General features: G+C 34.3%; 1 protein-coding gene and 1 long non-coding RNA gene across 2 annotated transcripts; both read left to right on the forward strand.

Moving 5' to 3' along the window:
• Positions 1–313: 313 nt before the first annotated feature.
• LOC146930061 (uncharacterized) lies at positions 314–1,328 on the forward strand. The gene has a single exon (XM_085707461.1). The coding sequence runs from the start codon at positions 636–638 to the stop codon at positions 1,326–1,328; it is 693 nt and encodes a 230-aa protein (XP_085563587.1). The 5' UTR covers positions 314–635.
• A 19,000-nt stretch (positions 1,329–20,328) lies between these two features.
• LOC146930062 (uncharacterized) lies at positions 20,329–20,789 on the forward strand. Its single transcript, XR_015006270.1, has 2 exons — positions 20,329–20,463; positions 20,569–20,789. It is a non-coding gene; the product is annotated as an uncharacterized LOC146930062 (long non-coding RNA).
• The last annotated feature ends 474 nt before the right edge of the window (positions 20,790–21,263 follow it).

Consider the following 21,263-nt stretch of genomic DNA (forward strand, 5'->3'; position numbering starts at 1 on the left):
CTAATAATATTTATATGATTATCATAAAATTATTATAAGAAATTCATTTCCATATCCTTAAAATGGACAAATGATGTCATCTTTTCAATAACTTTGATAGTATGTCTTACGCAAATGAAATCCTTCAGGGAGTTTAATATAATCATCACTATCAAGTGAGCCATACAAATATATTGTAGCACATCTTTCATATAATTTGAGCCTTTCATGTGCTACTGAACTTAATCAAGTATGAAAAGTTCTTGAATTCACTTCAGGTGAATATGTGCCTAAAGAATACATGTCTCTTAAAAAAATAGGCCAAATTGGGACACGTGTCACTTGATCCAATAATTAAGGGAATAATATTTTCTTAACCTCTATAAAAGGGACCAATGATTGGAAGAAAGGGTATGAAAGAAAAATGATGAAAGTCTCTCCTCTCTCCCTTTGGTACTCTCTAGTAGAGTAATGGTTAAGTCTTAGACTTAATCTTCTTCTATCTTTTCTTTAATGTTTCTAAGTACCAAGAACATCAATTTTAATTGAGTTCTAATCTATCAATTTTACTCTTCATTTAATAATCAATTCACAATTATCAATTTTATTACACTCTCAATTTTGAGATCATTACATTGGTGCTTTCATTCATCCCCATGGCGGAAGATGATATCTGTATGAACGAGTTGGAGGCAGCCATCCAAGGCCTCAATGCAACATTGAAGAAGTTCATGGAAGATGAAGAAATACGTCACGCTGAATATATGCAGTCACGCTCAGCTTCCATCTCACGTATGGATCAGATTGAGGCGAAATTGGTTGCACTTCAAGGGGATTCCGCTTCTAATGGTGGTTCGAACTCATCTGCTCAATCGTTGTCAAATGAACCGGTTCATATGCTTAAAACAATGATAGACCTAAATCACGACGAGATTGATGCTTCAAAATCCCTTGTTGATATCAGTGCTCTGAATCCGAGTATTTCATACACGGAACAGATGGCGGCAACACCGTACACCACTGATGAGTTGATAAGTTCAGAAGCTTGGTTCGATGCTTTTCCAGTTGTAGATGCTTCTAATTTGAGTGGTGATCAAGCGTTTGAAGAATTAATTGTAGATTATGTTGCGCCTAACATGCTCCAAGGTTCTCTTCATTCCGTCGTTGAACTCGATGGTTGTGGCAAGACGAAGGCAACCTTCAATGACGTTGACAAGCAACATCCTTCTTCAGTAGTGACCGACCCAAGGGTTTCCAAACTTGCTATTGCGCTTAGTTTCCGTTCCATCAGATCCACCAGACATAGTTTCCGTTCCGTCGCCGCCGCTTGCACCTCCATGGCTACATGATCACGAGGTATTAACTTCTTCTCAATGTGATTGTCCAATTGCTCTAGAACATGGCTATGGTTATGGTTATGGTGTAGTTTTTGGTTATGGAACAAGGAAATATATTGAATTAACCTACATCAGGACCTTGTTCACCGCCCATCATGTGTTTGATGAAATGACTCTTAGTGTAACTTGCTATTTTTCAATTATACACTGGTCCTTAGATTTCAAACAATGGGACCCAGGTACAATCAAGTCTCCATGGAGCGGTTTTCCTATCACAAATTTAAGAGTCATTTCATTTGAGGTTAACAAAATTGTTGATAGGAATGGTGAATGGCTTCATAAGCCTTATGATGAATTTAGCCACATAAATAGTAAGAAGAATGATTATCTTGTAGCTCATTGGCTATGTGCTAAATGGTTACTACTAGATCACTATTCTACACCCAAACCACATCTAAAGCTTTCTAGCACAGGTTTGGTCCTTTACAAGACACACAAACCACTATCAGATTTTATTTTTTGGAAATTGAAGTCTAGTTACATTATAGTGCCTTTAAATCATAAGTTTCTGAATTTCTTTGTAAGAGGGATACTTCTAATTCCAACATCAAGGGTGACATGTGCACAAACAGGGATGCGAATAACAATTTTCCCTATTTATTTGGCTGTGGATGACACTTTTTATGTGCCATCAATTCTGTTTGAGAATTTGAACCAAGTTCACTACTCCATGATTGCCATTGTGTCTGAGACTGGTTATTTGGAGCTCGTCAGTGTTCCTAATTGGCTAATTTTCCTTTGTGGCTCTAGCTGTGCTAGGAAAGTACCAATTGAAAGTGAATATAGCTTCTATATTGAAATCTATTTCTTTATCACCACCATAGTAGTTAATAGCGGATAGCGGCGCATAGCGGCCGACCCCAAAAATGCTATAGCGGGATAGCGCATAGCGCTATGACCGCTATTTCATAAAAACAAAAACAACAAAAATAAGGAAACAGAGAGAGCAGAATAGAGTTTTATATGAACAAAACAGAGGATTGTTTGTACAAACTACAAACAGAAACAGAGAGAGGCAGAGAGCAGTATGGAGTTTGGAATCAATAATAACAAAGAAAACTAGAACAAAAAAGTAACAGGACAACAAAGTTTTGAGATTGTTAAACAAAAAAATAACAGGATAACAGAGCAAACACAACAAAGTATAGGAAGATTTACAGCGGAGGTCAAGAAGTTTTACAGAACAGCAGAAAAGCAGAGGAAGATTTACAGAAATACCCTTGTTTCTTTTTTAAACCAAGGACAATTTTGTATTTTCTCTTAAAATGAAATAGCGGTTCTAAACTGCAAAACCGCTACGAAGCATTGCGCCGCTATAGCGCCGCTATCTCACACCGCAACGCTATGGCTTGTTGCGTAGCGCTCCGGCACCGCACCACGCGGCCGCTATAGCGGCGCTATTGGCCGCTATTGACTACTATGATCACCACACGATGTGACTTAAGAAATTGGGGATTTCAGTCAGCTAAAAAAATGGACCCTGCTATAATGAAAGAACTCCATATTTACACCATGTTTTTTCTTATTGGATTGGGAACTAGAATTTATACTAGTCAAGGATATACTCATGTGTATGCAATAGCAAAATCTTCTAACACTAGTGATATTACATATGTGCTAGTTATCCTTTATTTGCATACTGTTTTAGCTATTGGATGTGCATATTTTACAACACTCTATGTTGGGTGCAAAGGAATTGTGTGGAGCTTCAAGTTGAATTTTATTATCCCTATTCATTGCTTAATTTCCATTGGCTTGCTTGCACAATTAAAAGTTGATGGAGTTGGATAAGTTGACATGGTGGAATTTGTTTGTAAAGGAATGAAGGTGTTCCCTCACTTAGAAGTGGCTGGTAGACAAGAGTATGTGGTGGTTATTTGTCTCAATAATACTCAATTATTTTCCACCATCCTTTATGATTGCTTGGCTAGAGAATATGTGACAAAGATAATTGAGAGGCTAAATCTTTTCATTCAAGTTCATAGCAGTACATATAATTTTGTCAAGTTTGCTTTGTTGTCCAATAATTTGTGGTTGCTTAGGGCGTGTGCCATGTTCTGTTGTGGGTTTTCTGTGTTGGTGGAAGCAATTGATTCATGTGCCATGTTCTGCTATGGTTTTTCTATTCCTCTCAATGTTCACAACTTGATATCTACAAGCTTGACTTCAGAATACACACAGCTGACAATGAAAGTTAACTCTTGTGGCATGAGCTATTTGTTCCATCCTAAGAAGACTTTACAATTCATACCATGGGATCCGGGTGGATGCTATGTGTTCATTGGGCAGTTCTACGTGTTTTGGAAGCCTCTTGGAAGGTTGCTCCTATCAGCCAACAACATTAGTTTAACTTCAACCTTGAGGTCAAGGTTGATTTTAATGGGGGGAGTAATGTTATGATTCAAAATATCATATGGGACACGTGTCACTTGATCCAATAATTAAGGGAATAATATTTTCTTAACATCTATAAAAGGGACCAATGATTGGAAGAAAGGGTATGAAAGAAAAATGATGAAAGTCTCTCCTCTCTCCCTTTGGTACTCTCTAGTAGAGTAATGGTTAAGTCTTAGACTTAATCTTCTTCTATCTTTTCTTTAATGTTTCTATGTACCAAGAACATCAATTTTAATTGAGTTCTAATCTATCAATTTTACTCTTCATTTAATAATCAATTCACAATTATCAATCTTATTACACTCTCAATTTTGAGATCATTACATTGGTGCTTTCATTCATCACCATGGCGGAAGATGATATCTGTATGAACGAGTTGGAGGCAGCCATCCAAGGCCTCAATGCAACATTGAAGAAGTTCATGGAAGATGAAGAAATACGTCACGCTGAATATATGCAGTCACGCTCAGCTTCCATCTCACGTATGGATCAGATTGAGGCGAAATTGGTTGCACTTCAAGGGGATTCCGCTTCTAATGGTGGTTCGAACTCATCTGCTCAATCGTTGTCAAATGAACCGGTTCATATGCTTAAAACAATGATAGACGTAAATCACGACGAGATTGATGCTTCAAAATCCCTTGTTGATATCAGTGCTCTGAATCCTAGTATTTCATACACAGAACAGATGGCGGCAACACCGTACACCACTGATGAGTTGATAGGTTCAGAAGCTTGGTTCGATGCTTTTCCAGTTGTAGATGCTTCTAATTTGAGTGGTGATCAAGCGTTTGAAGAATTAATTGCAGATTATGTTGCGCCTAACATGCTCCAAGGTTCTCTTCATTCCGTCGTTGAACTCGATGGTTGTGGCAAGACGAAGGCAACCTTCAATGACGCTGACAAGCAACATCCTTCTTCAGTAGTGACCGACCCAAGGGTTTCCAAACTTGCTATTACGCTTACCCAGCCTAGGATTCGTCTATCAGATCCACCAGACATAGTTTCCGTTCCGTCGCCGCCGCTTGCACCTCCATGGCTACATGATCACGAGGTATTAACTTCTTCTCAATGTGATTGTCCAATTGCTCTAGAACATGGCTATGGTTATGGTTATGGTGTAGTTTTTGGTTATGGAACAAATAAATCTATTGAGTCAACCTACATCAGGACCTTGTTCACCGCCCATCATGTGTTTGATGAAATGACTCTTAGTGTAACTTGCTATTTTTCAGTTATACACTGGTCCTTAGATTTCAAACAATGGGACCCAGGTACAATCAAGTCTCCATGGAGCGGTTTTCCTATCACAAATTTAAGAGTCATTTCATTTGAGGTTAACAAAATTGTTGATAGGAATGGTGAATGGCTTCATAAGCCTTATGATGAATTTAGCCACATAAATAGTAAGAAGAATGATTATCTTGTAGCTCATTGGCTATGTGCTAAATGGTTACTACTAGATCACTATTCTACACCCAAACCACATCTAAAGCTTTCTAGCACAGGTTTGGTCCTTTACAAGACACACAAACCACTATCAGATTTTATTTTCTGGAAATTGAAGTCTAGTTACATTATAGTGCCTTTAAATCATAAGTTTCTGAATTTCTTTGTAAGAGGGATACTTCTAATTCCAACATCAAGGGTGACATGTGCACAAACAGGGATGCGAATAACAATTTTCCCTATTTATTTGGCTGTGGATGACACTTTTTATTTGCCATCAATTCTGTTTGAGAATTTGAACCAAGTTCACTACTCCATGATTGCCATTGTGTCTGAGACTGGTTATTTGGAGCTCGTCAGTGTTCCTAATTGGCTAATTTTCCTCTGTGGCTCTAGCTGTGCTAGGAAAGTACCAATTGAAAGTGAATATAGCTTCTATATTGAAATCTATTTCTTTATCACCACACCATGTGACTTAAGAAATTGGGGATTTCAGTCAGCTAAAAAAATGGACCCTGCTATAATGAAAGAACTCCATATTTACACCATGTTGTTTCTTATTGGATTGGGAACTAGAATTTATACTAGTCAAGGATATACTCATGTGTATGCAATTGCAAAATCTTCTAACACTAGTGATATTACATATGTGCTAGTTATCCTTTATTTGCATACTGTTTTAGCTATTGGATGTGCATATTTTACAACACTCTATGTTGGGTGCAAAGGAATTGTGTGGAGCTTCAAGTTGAATTTTATTATCCCTATTCATTGCTTAATTTCCATTGGCTTGCTTGCACAATTAAAAGTTGATGGAGCTGGATAAGTTGACATGGTGGAATTTGTTTGTAAAGGAATGAAGGTGTTCCCTCACTTAGAAGTGGCTGATATACAAGAGTATGTGGTGGTTATTTGTCTCAATGATACTCAATTATTTTCCACCATCCTTTATGATTGCTTGGCTAGAGAATATGTGACAAAGATAATTGAGAGGCTAAATCTTTTCATTCAAGTTCATAGCAGTACATATAATTTTGTCAAGTTTGCTTTGTTGTCCAGTAATTTGTGGTTGCTTAGGGCGTGTGCCATGTTCTGTTGTGGGTTTTCTGTGTTGGTGGAAGCAATTGATTCATGTGCCATGTTCTGCTATGGTTTTTCTATTCCTCTCAATGTTCACAACTTGATATCTACAAGCTTGACTTCAGAATACACACAGCTGACAATGAAAGTTAACTCTTGTGGCACGAGCTATTTGTTCCTTCCTAAGAAGACTTTACAATTCATACCATGGGATCCGGGTGGATGCTATGTGTTCATTGGGCAGTTCTACGTGTTTTGGAAGCCTCTTGGAAGGTTGCTCCTATCAGCCAACAACATTAGTTTAACTTCAACCTTGAGGTTAAGGTTGATTTTAATGGGGGGAGTATTGTTATGATTCAAAATATCATATGGGACACGTGTCACTTGATCCAATAATTAAGGGAATAATATTTTCTTAACCTCTATAAAAGGGACCAATGATTGGAAGAAAGGGTATGAAAGAAAAATGATGAAAGTCTCTCCTCTCTCCCTTTGGTACTCTCTAGTAGAGTAATGGTTAAGTCTTAGACTTAATCTTCTTCTATCTTTTCTTTAATGTTTCTATGTACCAAGAACATCAATTTTAATTGAGTTATAATATATCAACTTTACTCTTCATTTAATAATCAATTCACAATTATCAATTTTATTACACTCTCAATTTTTAGATCATTACATTGGTGCTTTCATTCATCACCATGGCGGAAGATGATATCTGTATGAACGAGTTGGAGGCAGCCATCCAAGGCCTCAATGCAACATTGAAGAAGTTCATGGAAGATGAAGAAATACGTCACGCTGAATATATGCAGTCACGCTCAGCTTCCATCTCATGTATGGATCAGATTGAGGCGAAATTGGTTGCACTTCAAGGGGATTCCGCTTCTAATGGTGGTTCGAACTCATCTGCTCAATCGTTGTCAAATGAACCGGTTCATATGCTTAAAACAATGATAGACGTAAATCACGACGAGATTGATGCTTCAAAATCCCTTGTTGATATCAGTTCTCTGAATCCTAGTATTTCATACACGGAACAGATGGCGGCAACACCGTACACCACTGATGAGTTGATACGTTCAGAAGCTTGGTCCGATGCTTTTCCAGTTGTAGATGCTTCTAATTTGAGTGGTGATCAAGCGTTTGAAGAATTAATTGCAGATTATGTTGCGCCTAACATGCTTCAAGGTTCTATTCATTCCGTCGTTGAACTCGATGGTTGTGGCAAGACGAAGGCAACCTTCAATGACGTTGACAAGCAAAATCCTTCTTCAGTAGTGACCGACCCAAGGGTTTCCAAACTTGCTATTGCGCTTACCCAGCCTAGGATTCGTCTATCAGATCCACCAGACATAGTTTCCGTTCCGTCGCCGCCGCTTGCACCTCCATGGCTACATGATCACGAGGTCTTAACTTCTTCTCAATGTGATTGTCCAATTGCTCTAGAACATGGCTATGGTTATGGTTATGGTGTAGTTTTTGGTTATGGAACAAGGAAATCTATTGAATCAACCTACATCAGGACCTTGTTCACCGCCCATCATGTGTTTGATGAAATGACTCTTAGTGTAACTTGCTATTTTTCAATTATACACTGGTCCTTAGATTTCAAACAATGGGACCCAGGTACAATCAAGTCTCCATGGAGCGGTTTTCCTATCACAAATTTAAGAGTCATTTCATTTGAGGTTAACAAAATTGTTGATAGGAATGGTGAATGGCTTCATAAGCCTTATGATGAATTTAGCCACATAAATAGTAAGAAGAATGATTATCTTGTAGCTCATTGGCTATGTGCTAAATGGTTACTACTAGATCACTATTCTACACCCAAACCACATCTAAAGCTTTCTAGCACAGGTTTGGTCCTTTACAAGACACACAAACCACTATCAGATTTTATTTTCTGGAAATTGAAGTCTAGTTACATTATAGTGCCTTTAAATCATAAGTTTCTGAATTTCTTTGTAAGAGGGATACTTCTAATTCAAACATCAAGGGTGACATGTGCACAAACAGGGATGCGAATAACAATTTTCCCTATTTATTTGGCTGTGGATGACACTTTTTATGTGCCATCAATTCTGTTTGAGAATTTGAACCAAGTTCACTACTCCATGATTGCCATTGTGTCTGAGACTGGTTATTTGGAGCTCGTCAGTGTTCCTAATTGGCTAATTTTCCTTTGTGGCTCTAGCTGTACTAGGAAAGTACCAATTGAAAGTGAATATAGCTTCTATATTGAAATCTATTTCTTTATCACCACACCATGTGACTTAAGAAATTGGGGATTTCAGTCAGCTAAAAAAATGGACCCTGCTATAATGAAAGAACTCCATATTTACACCATGTTGTTTCTTATTGGATTGGGAACTAGAATTTATACTAGTCAAGGATATACTCATGTGTATGCAATTGCAAAATCTTCTAACACTAGTGATATTACATATGTGCTAGTTATCCTTTATTTGCATACTGTTTTAGCTATTGGATGTGCATATTTTACAACACTCTATGTTGGGTGCAAAGGAATTGTGTGGAGCTTCAAGTTGAATTTTATTATCCCTATTCATTGCTTAATTTCCATTGGCTTGCTTGCACAATTAAAAGTTGATGGAGCTGGATAAGTTGACATGGTGGAATTTGTTTGTAAAGGAATGAAGGTGTTCCCTCACTTAGAAGTGGCTGATATACAAGAGTATGTGGTGGTTATTTGTCTCAATGATACTCAATTATTTTCCACCATCCTTTATGATTGCTTGGCTAGAGAATATGTGACAAAGATAATTGAGAGGCTAAATCTTTTCATTCAAGTTCATAGCAGTACATATAATTTTGTCAAGTTTGCTTTGTTGTCCAGTAATTTGTGGTTGCTTAGGGCGTGTGCCATGTTCTGTTGTGAGTTTTCTGTGTTGGTGGAAGCAATTGATTCATGTGCCATGTTCTGCTATGGTTTTTCTATTCCTCTCAATGTTCACAACTTGATATCTACAAGCTTGACTTCAGAATACACACAGCTGACAATGAAAGTTAACTCTTGTGGCACGAGCTATTTGTTCCTTCCTAAGAAGACTTTACAATTCATACCATGGGATCCGGGTGGATGCTATGTGTTCATTGGGCAGTTCTACATGTTTTGGAAGCCTCTTGGAAGGTTGCTCCTATCAGCCAACAACATTAGTTTAACTTCAACCTTGAGGTCAAGGTTGATTTTAATGGGGGGAGTAATGTTATGATTCAAAATATCATATGGGACACGTGTCACTTGATCCAATAATTAAGGGAATAATATTTTCTTAACCTCTATAAAAGGGACCAATGATTGGAAGAAAGGGTATGAAAGAAAAATGATGAAAGTCTCTCCTCTCTCCCTTTGGTACTCTCTAGTAGAGTAATGGTTAAGTCTTAGACTTAATCTTCTTCTATCTTTTCTTTAATGTTTCTATGTACCAAGAACATCAATTTTAATTGAGTTATAATATATCAATTTTACTCTTCATTTAATAATCAATTCACAATTATCAATTTTATTACACTCTCAATTTTTAGATCATTACATTGGTGTTTTCATTCATCACCATGGCGGAAGATGATATCTGTATGAACGAGTTGGAGGCAGCCATCCAAGGCCTCAATGCAACATTGAAGAAGTTCATGGAAGATGAAGAAATACGTCACGCTGAATATATGCAGTCACGCTCAGCTTCCATCTCATGTATGGATCAGATTGAGGCGAAATTGGTTGCACTTCAAGGGGATTCCGCTTCTAATGGTGGTTCGAACTCATCTGCTCAATCGTTGTCAAATGAACCGGTTCATATGCTTAAAACAATGATAGACGTAAATCACGACGAGATTGATGCTTCAAAATCCCTTGTTGATATCAGTTCTCTGAATCCTAGTATTTCATACACGGAACAGATGGCGGCAACACCGTACACCACTGATGAGTTGATACGTTCAGAAGCTTGGTTCGATGCTTTTCCAGTTGTAGATGCTTCTAATTTGAGTGGTGATCAAGCGTTTGAAGAATTAATTGCAGATTATGTTGCGCCTAACATGCTTCAAGGTTCTATTCATTCCGTCGTTGAACTCGATGGTTGTGGCAAGACGAAGGCAACCTTCAATGACGTTGACAAGCAAAATCCTTCTTCAGTAGTGACCGACCCAAGGGTTTCCAAACTTGCTATTGCGCTTACCCAGCCTAGGATTCGTCTATCAGATCCACCAGACATAGTTTCCGTTCCGTCGCCACCGCTTGCACCTCCATGGCTACATGATCACGAGGTATTAACTTCTTCTCAATGTGATTGTCCAATTGCTCTAGAACATGGCTATGGTTATGGTTATGGTGTAGTTTTTGGTTATGGAACAAGGAAATCTATTGAATCAACCTACATCAGGACCTTGTTCACCGCCCATCATGTGTTTGATGAAATGACTCTTAGTGTAACTTGCTATTTTTCAATTATACACTGGTCCTTAGATTTCAAACAATGGGACCCAGGTACAATCAAGTCTCCATGGAGCGGTTTTCCTATCACAAATTTAAGAGTCATTTCATTTGAGGTTAACAAAATTGTTGATAGGAATGGTGAATGGCTTCATAAGCCTTATGATGAATTTAGCCACATAAATAGTAAGAAGAATGATTATCTTGTAGCTCATTGGTTATGTGCTAAATGGTTACTACTAGATCACTATTCTACACCCAAACCACATCTAAAGCTTTCTAGCACAGGTTTGGTCCTTTACAAGACACACAAACCACTATCAGATTTTATTTTTTGGAAATTGAAGTCTAGTTACATTATAGTGCCTTTAAATCATAAGTTTCTGAATTTCTTTGTAAGAGGGATACTTCTAATTCCAACATCAAGGGTGACATGTGCACAAACAGGGATGCGAATAACAATTTTCCCTATTTATTTGGCTGTGGATGACACTTTTTATGTGCCATCAATTCTGTTTGAGAATTTGAACCAAGTTCACTACTCCATGATTGCCATTGTGTCTGAGACTGGTTATTTGGAGCTCGTCAGTGTTCCTAATTGGCTAATTTTCCTCTGTGGCTCTAGCTGTGCTAGGAAAGTACCAATTGAAAGTGAATATAGCTTCTATATTGAAATCTATTTCTTTATCACCACACCATGTGACTTAAGAAATTGAGTATTTCAGTCAGCTAAAAAAATGGACCCTGCTATAATGAAAGAACTCAATATTTACACCATGTTGTTTCTTATTGGATTGGGAACTAGAATATATACTAGTCAAGGATATACTCATGTGTATGCAATTGCAAAATCTTCTAACACTAGTGATATTACATATGTGCTAGTTATCCTTTATTTGCATACTGTTTTAGCTATTGGATGTGCATATTTTACAACACTCTATGTTGGGTGCAAAGGAATTGTGTGGAGCTTCAAGTTGAATTTTATTATCCCTATTCATTGCTTAATTTCCATTGGCTTGCTTGCACAATTAAAAGTTGATGGAGTTGGATAAGTTGACATGGTGGAATTTGTTTGTAAAGGAATGAAGGTGTTCCCTCACTTAGAAGTTGCTGGTAGACAAGAGTATGTGGTGGTTATTTGTCTCAATGATACTCAATTATTTTCCACCATCCTTTATGATTGCTTGGCTAGAGAATATGTGACAAAGATAATTGAGAGGCTAAATCTTTTCATTCAAGTTCATAGCAGTACATATAATTTTGCCAAGTTTGCTTTGTTGTCCAGTAATTTGTGGTTGCTTAGGGCGTGTGCCATGTTCTGTTGTGGGTTTTCTGTGTTGGTGGAAGCAATTGATTCATGTGCCATGTTCTGCTATGGTTTTTCTATTCCTCTCAATGTTCACAACTTGATATCTACAAGCTTGACTTCAGAATACACACAGCTGACAATGAAAGTTAACTCTTGTGGCACGAGCTATTTGTTCCTTCCTAAGAAGACTTTACAATTCATACCATGGGATCCGGGTGGATGCTATGTGTTCATTGGGCAGTTCTACGTGTTTTGGAAGCCTCTTGGAAGGTTGCTCCTATCAGCCAACAACATTAGTTTAACTTCAACCTTGAGGTCAAGGTTGATTTTAATGGGGGGAGTAATGTTATGATTCAAAATATCATATGGGACACGTGTCACTTGATCCAATAATTAAGGGAATAATATTTTCTTAACCTCTATAAAAGGGACCAATGATTGGAAGAAAGGGTATGAAAGAAAAATGATGAAAGTCTCTCCTCTCTCCCTTTGGTACTCTCTAGTAGAGTAATGGTTAAGTCTTAGACTTAATCTTCTTCTATCTTTTCTTTAATGTTTCTATGTACCAAGAACATCAATTTTAATTGAGTTCTAATATATCAATTTTACTCTTCATTTAATAATCAATTTACAATTATCAATTTTATTACACTCTCAATTTTTAGATCATTACATTGGTGCTTTCATTCATCACCATGGCGGAAGATGATATCTGTATGAACGAGTTGGAGGCAGCCATCCAAGGCCTCAATGCAACATTGAAGAAGTTCATGGAAGATGAAGAAATACGTCACGCTGAATATATGCAGTCACGCTCAGCTTCCATCTCACGTATAGATCAGATTGAGGCGAAATTGGTTGCTTTCCATAAGATTTTGTGGTTTTGAAGATTTTTTGGTGGATTGTTTGCTTTCCATAAGACAACGCCATGGAACCACAAAGGAATCCATGATGATCGGTGGAAAAAACAGATGAAAAGGTGCAAGGGTAAGAGCTTACCTGACTAGGAAGAAAGGTTGAAGAAGGTGACGATGAACGGTAACGTTTCAAAGTTATTTCGCTAGACATGTTTTGTTCATTCCCATTACTGAAGTATTTTAAGAATTAAGCGCAAGTTGACATGATAATAAATGATAAAACAAACAAAATATTAGCAGGACTGACACAATAATAACTAATCATAACAAGCTTGACTCAATAACAATTGACTGATAACAAACTTGACTCTCTGAAAGGAACAATACTTCAAACTACAATTTTAAACAAAACCAATGATTAAAATTATTGAAAAGAACGTAGAAATGTAATCGGCGGGTTGCCTCCTAAGAAGCACTTTTTTAACTCGTTAACTTGATACCTAAACCACTGTTAGGGTGGAATATATGATAGGAAGAATATGCCATCCGTCTTCTTCCTCATGTTAGATATGAATTAATGCATTGACTTGACATAAAGAAGTAGATATTTTCATGCTTCCACCAGTAGTCTTTGGAGATTTGTGCTCTCCCACCTAGAGAAGAATAATTATATTATTGTTGTAAATATTGAATGTTCTCTTTAATCCTCATCGGTTGAGTCTCCATTGCTCGATACAAATCCATGCGCCTCACTCGTTGTTTTTCATCCCTGTCCACTACTCTTACTCTTGTTCTTCAAGTGTTCTTTTTCACAACGATGGAATTTCTTTGTACAAGAGCTGCTTTATAAAATATGGCAAATGTTCTTTAAAAAAAAAAAGGCCAAATGTCTTATGATGTCCTTTAAGTTTAACTTTTATATCAGATTAGTCCTTTTAGTTTTTTTTTAGTTTTAAAATTGGTTCTTTTTTTTTTAGCAAAAAAGTGAATAAGTTAACCCTTTACTATTTTCTTTTGTAACAAATTGATCCTTTTTACATCAAACTTTATTGAAAAGTTCTTACATGACCATTTAACATTGAGATTTAAGGTCCAAAAAATGTTAATGACACTAAACATGATTACTTACATGTATTTTTTTTTAATTGTTTCTAAATCCAATCATAATTTTACAAATAAATATTTCATCAACAACATTATAAATCAAGTAATTCATCACCGATTTTGTTTCAAAATAATATTGAATAATAAACCTTTAAATCCTAATTTTATGAGTGGTGAATTTAGACCTACCAATTTAACAATAAACATACACAAAAACATTTTTTAACTGAGTTTGATAGAAATGAGGTAATGGTAAATATATTTTATGACTTAAAGCACCATGTACATGTGCACACTTTTTCTAACATAAAAAACCAATTTAAAACTAAAAAAACTAATATGATACAAACGTTTTTTATTTGAATGTAATCTGATACAAACGCTAAACTTAAAAAACCTCGTAATGTATTTGGCTTATAATATTAGAAAATTAATTCCAACAAATTGCTTAAAATGTCATCCATTAGACTCTTAATCTCACTAATTTGGTGGACTTCGTGGTGTTTGAAGAGTATTAATTGATATGCTACAAATACCTGTTAAAACACGTCATCAACTAGATATGAAGATCATTGACTATATATCATATGGAAATTGGAATATTCCAGATTAATTTAAGACCAAATTTCCTCAAGTTTTCTACAAAATGATGAATGTCTAATGATACTTTAATTTATACTGGAACTATGTAGATCACATCCTCCTTCACAACCCTTTTGCAGACTTATGGATGAGTAATGTCATCAATTGTACCATATAGATCATCTTGTAGCAGTCTCCTAAATTGTTGCACCTAGAATTGTGTCCACAGGTTCAAAATATTCTTATATCTGTTAGTACTCACATCATATGGATCGAAAGAAACATTTGAAAGCACAATAACATATTCAACAACATGACTAGGATCCTATATAGACTATAGTGTTGTGGCTAAAGTTATACAAATTAGAAATCTCACTAAAGCTCATAGGTTATCATCTATGGATGGCTTTAAGATTATACAATTCTTTAAGGTTGCAGGAAAATCCAAAAAAGAAGACAAAATTATTGAAATTCTCTCACATGATTCATATTCAGGGATTATAAGGCCAACTTCTTAGGTTGTTTTGCCCAGTACATAGGCTACAAAATCTCTCTTTTAGTTGATTTATGTTCTCCAATGGTAACTATAGAGACGGCTATTATCAAGGGCTGACATCACTTAAGGATTGAAAGTGATTGGAGGAATTTTATATTAGCATTCAACAACAATAATATGGTACCTTGAACTTGAACCATAAGAAATCATTGCCTGAACTGCAAGGAGATGATTAGAAGTAAAAGCTGTATTTTCACACACATCGTTCGAGAGGGGAATTTTATAGGTCTCTTGTAAATCATGGACATGATCTCTAGTTGAATGATATTCCAAACTTCATTATGTCTTTTTTCATTAGAGATCTACTAGGATTACATAACTTTAGCCTTTGTTCCTTTTAAATTGGGTTTTGGTATTAAATCCACCCAATTTCTTGTAAATTTTTTTTTTTTATTTATTAAAATCCTGAATTTGATAAAAAGAAAATTAACAAATTGAGTTAATATTTAATAAACAAAATAAGACATTATAATGATTTGATGTGTTATTCAAGTCATAAAAAAAAAGTTCATAACACACTGCCACTTGAACTTCCGTTAGTCACCTGATGGTTGGCCCAACAACAAAGGCGAAAAGTCAAAACGAAAAACTTTTAAAAGATACAAACAAGTCATTTTCTTTAATAGAGACTAAAACCGAAAAACCTAATATTTACATGGATGAAAAATATATTTAATTATGTAAATATATTAGGTTTTTCGGTTTTAAATAAATGTTTAAAAGAAAATAATTAGGTTTTTTCGGTTTTAAATAAATGTTTATAGAGACTAAATTATGTTTTAAAAGAACATAATTAATTAAGTATGTGGTATAATTAATTATGTTCTTTTTTTCCTTTCACAAGATAACATCACATTTTCTCACCTCGTTCAGTTTCAACTCGTACAATTTCAACAATCGATATGTATTAATGTTGATATAAATATAAATGTTTTTATTTTTAAAAAATCAGCCTACGATACTTCTAATTTTTAAATAAATGTTTTTTTTGTGGTGGCCCCCAGACCTTAAATAAATGCATTGTCCATACCAACTGAGCTAAGCTCACGAGGACTTTCAATAAATGTTTATCACCTCTTTGATGGGTTATTTATGCCGCATTTTTTTAATCATTCATTTTTATTTTCTGTTTGTAATTTTCCCCTATCTATTACGACAAGATAAATTCTAAATAACAAACTTTATGGTCATGCAATTTTTTATGCGATGCATTTACTAATGTTAAGTGATCATTTGAGTGAGCTAAAGATATATGTGTGATATATATTGATTAGAGACATTTAACATTAATTATAATTTTATAAATGGTTTCTCGCAACTCCTAAGTGCTAACACCTATTTAATTGAAGTTAAAGACATGAAGTATTTAGTTATAAATAGATCAAAAAATGTATGTTTATTTTTTGAAGAAGCCAAAATGGAATTAAATTGAACAAGAGTGATTCATCTCGCACAAGGTGTGCAAAAGAGAACCACCCAAAAGGAATACAATGTTAAATGTCTGTTGCCTTATAGCACAACAAAAAACACAAAAAGAGAACTAATTCCCAACACCCATACATACTAAAGGGTGCCGCCACCAGTCAATGTAACTGAAAGCAGAAGTGAGAAACTTAGCCTTGATCGGTGGAACCACAAAGGAATCCATGATGATCGGTGGAAAAAACAGATGAAAAGGTGAAAGGGTAACAGCTTACCTGACTAGGAAGAAAGGTTGAAGAAGGTGACGATGAACAGTAACGTTTCAAATGTTATTTCGCTAGACATGATTTGTTCATTCCCATTACTGAAGTATTTTAAGAATTAAGCGCAAGTTGACTTGATAATAAACGATAAAACAAACAAAATATTAGAATAGCAGGACTGACACCATAATAACTAATCATAACAAGCTTGACTCAATAACAATTGACTGATAACAAACTTGACTCTCTGAAAGGAACAATACTTCAAACTACAATTTTAAACAAAACCAATGACAAAATTATTGAAAAGAAAGTAGAAATGTAATCGGCGGGTTGCCTCCTAAGAAGCACTTTTTTAAGGTCGTTAACTTGATACCTAAACCACTGTTAGGGTGGAATATATGATAGGAAGAATATGACATCCGTCTTCTTCCTCATGTTAGATATGAATTAATGCATTGACTTGACATAAAGAAGTAGATATTTTCATGCTTCCACCAGTAGTCTTTGGAGATTTGTGCTCTCCCACCTAGAGAAGAATAATTATATTTTTGTAAATATTGAATGTTCTCTTTAATCCTCATCGGTTGAGTCTCCATTGCTCGATACAAATCCATGCGCCTCACTCGTTGTTTTTCATCCCTGTCCACTACTCTTACTCTTGTTCTTCAAGTGTTCTTTTTCACCACGATGGAATTTCTTTGTAAAAGAGCTGCTTTATAAAATATGGCAAATGTTCTTTAAAAAAAAAAAGGCCAAATGTCTTATGATGTCCTTTAAGTTTAACTTTTATATCAGATTAGTCCTTTTAGTTTTTTTAGTTTTAAAATTGGTTCTTTTTTTTGAGCAAAAAAGTGAATAAGTTAACCCTTTACTATTTTCTTTTGTAACAAATTGATCCTTTTTACATCAAACTTTATTGAAAAGTTCTTACATGACCATTTAACATTGAGATTTAAGGTCCAAAAAATGTTAATGACACTAAACATGATTACTTACATGTATTTTCTTTTTATTGTTTCTAAATCCAATCATAATTTTACAAATAAATATTTCATCAACAACATTATAAATCAAGTAATCCATCACCGATTTTGTTTCAAAATAATATTGAATAATAAACCTTTAAATCCTAATTTTATGAGCGGTGAATTTAGACCTACCAATTTAACAATAAACATACACAAAAACATTTTTTAACTGAGTTTGATAGAAATGAGGTAATGGTAAATATATTTTATGACTTAAAGCACCATGTGCACACTTTTTCTAACATAAAAAACCAATTTAAAACTAAAAAAAACTAATATGATACAAACATTTTTTATTTAAAAGTAATCTGATACAAACGCTAAACTTAAAAAACCTCGTAATGTATTTGGCTTATAATATTAGAAAATTAATTCCAACAAATTGCTTAAAATGTCATCCAATAGACTCTTAATCTCACTAATTTGGTGGACTTCATGGTGTTTGAAGAGTATTAATTGATATGCAAATACCTGTTAAAACACGTCATCAACTAGATATGAAGATCATTGACTATATATCATATGGAAATTGGAATATTCCAGATTAATTTAAGACCAAATTTCCTCAAGTTTTCTACAAAATGATGAATGTCTAATGATACTTTAATTTATACTGGAACTATGTATATCACATCCTCCTTCACAACCCTTTTGCAGACTTATGGATGAGTAATGTCATCAATTGTACCATATAGATCATCTTGTAGCAGTCTCCTAAATTGTTGCACCTAGAATTGTGTCCACAGGTTCAAAATATTCTTATATCTGTTAGTACTCACATCATATGGTCCCTATATGGATCAAAAGAAACATTTGAAAGCACAATAACATATTCAACAACATGACTAGGATCCTATATAGACTATAGTGTTGTGGCTAAAGTTATACAAATTAGAAATCTCACTAAAGCTCATAGGTTATATATCCTCTATGTATGGCTTTAAGATTATACAATTCTTTAAGGTTGCAGGAAAATCCAAAAAAGAAGACAAAATTATTGAAATTCTCTCACATGATTCATATTCAGGGATTATAAGGCCAACTTCTTAGGTTGTTTTGCCCAGTACATAGGCTACAAAATCTCTCTTTTAGTTGATTTATGTTCTCCAATGATGACTATAGAGGTAGCTATTATCAAGGGCTGACATCACTTAAGGATTGAAAGTGATTGGAGGAATTTTATATTAGCATTCAACAACAATAATATGGTACCTTGAACTTGAACCATAAGAAATCATTGCCTGAACTGCAAGGAGATGATTAGAAGTAAAAGCTGTATTTTCACACACATCGTTCGAGAGGGGAATTTTATAGGTGACACTCTTGTAAATCATGGACATGATCTCTAGTTGAATGATATTCCAAACTTCATTATGTCCTTTTTCATTAGAGATCTACTAGGATTACCTAACTTTAGCCTTTGTTCCTTTTAAATTGGGTTTTGGTATTAAATCCCCCCAATTTCATGTAAACTTTTTTTTTTTATTAAAATCCTGAATTTGATAAAAAGAAAATTAACAAATTGAGTTAATATTTAATAAACAAAATAAGACATTATAATGATTTGATGTGTTATTCAAGTCATAAAAAAAAAGTTCATAACACACTGCCACTTGAACTTCCGTTAGTCACCTGATGGTTGGCCCAACAACAAAGGCGAAAAGTCAAAACGAAAAACTTTTAAAAGATACAAACAAGTCATTTTCTTTAATAGAGACTAAAACCGAAAAACCTAATATTTACATGGATGAAAAATATATTTAATTATGTAAATATATTAGGTTTTTCGGTTTTAAATAAATGTTTAAAAGAAAATAATTAGGTTTTTTTGGTTTTAAATAAATGTTTATAGAGACTAAATTATGTTTTAAAAGAACATAATTAATTAAGTATGTGGTATAATTAATTATGTTCTTTTTTCCTTTCACAAGATAACATCACATTTTCTCACCTCGTTCAATTTCAACTCGTACAATTTCAACAATCGATATGTATTAATGTTGATATAAATATAAATGTTTTTATTTTTTAAAAATCAGCCCACGATACTTCTAATTTTTAAATAAATGTTTTTTTTGTGGTGGCCCCCAGACCTTAAATAAATGCATTGTCCATACCAACTGAGCTAAGCTCACGAGGACTTTAAATAAATGTTTATCACCTCTTTGATGGGTTATTTATGCCGCATTTTTTTAATCATTCATTTTTATTTTCTGTTTGTAATTTTCCCCTATCTATTACGACAAGATAAATTCTAAATAACAAACTTTATGGTCATGCAATTTTTTATGCGATGCATTTACTAATGTTAAGTGATCATTTGAGTGAGCTAAAGATATATGTGCGATATATATTGATTAGAGACATTTAACATTAATTACAATTTTATAAATGGTTTCTCGCAACTCCTAAGTGCTAACACCTATTTAATTGAAGTTAAAGACATGAAGTATTTAGTTATAAATAGATCAAAAAATATATGTTTATTACATACAGATGGGGAAAAATATGGCTCAAACCTTCATGTTTATTTATGTTTCGATCATCTTTCTCTCTCAATTTTTTGTTGTAATCAATACAAGTATGTCATTTTACACAAAACCTTTAAATTTTTTATAATTTATCTTATACACAATGTTTTATCACCCTTCAATAACATTCAATTTTTCCTTATTTAACAATGCAGGTGACATTCCCAATAAATCTAACCGTGATTCTCCAAAGGAGGACGTTTCTTGCAATTCGAATGATGATTGTCCAACAATATTATATTATGTATCAAAGTGTGTTTATAATTTTTGTGAGTACTGGTGAACATATTAATTATGTTTAAAAATAATTATGTTACATCTAATCATATAATTTTATTTGTATGTCATAATATTTTTCTAGCCTTTCAATTTTAAAGACTGGCTCAAAAATGTATTATTATAATATGCAAATAATTACGTCTGTATCGTCACTACATTTTTTTTTTGTTGCAGAAACATTTGTATTGCTACATAATATAATAATAAAATAATAAGGCATTTTAATAAATAAATAAAACATATTCTGCATATAATAATGCATGTCCCTGTCAACTAAGCTAAGCTCACGGGGACTATGTAGATTAATTATTTATGATTAGTAATTATGAATGTCCAACATTTATGAAAAATAATAATTATTATGAATGTCCAAATTCTTCTCTCTATGTCCTTGTAGTCGACCCCCACACTTTTTATGATCAAATTTGGATATTCCCTTCAATTCTCAACTTACAAATTAGTTGAAATATTATAGTACTATTCAATGGAAAGAGAGAAGTTGGAGAGAGATGTCAAGCTTCTTCTGTTTGGTTTGGAAAGAAGTTGGGGAGAGAGACTGCTTTAATGTGGG

The sequence above is a fragment of the Medicago sativa genome, chromosome 4, assembly GCF_051527215.1.
Source record: "Medicago sativa cultivar Bolivia chromosome 4, Bolivia_mono, whole genome shotgun sequence".
Lineage (NCBI taxonomy): Eukaryota > Viridiplantae > Streptophyta > Magnoliopsida > Fabales > Fabaceae > Medicago > Medicago sativa.

Coding starts and splice junctions, on each gene's coding strand:
- LOC146930061 (XM_085707461.1), top strand. CDS start 636: ATGGCGGAAGATGATATCTGTATGAACGAGTTGGAGGCAGCCATCCAA.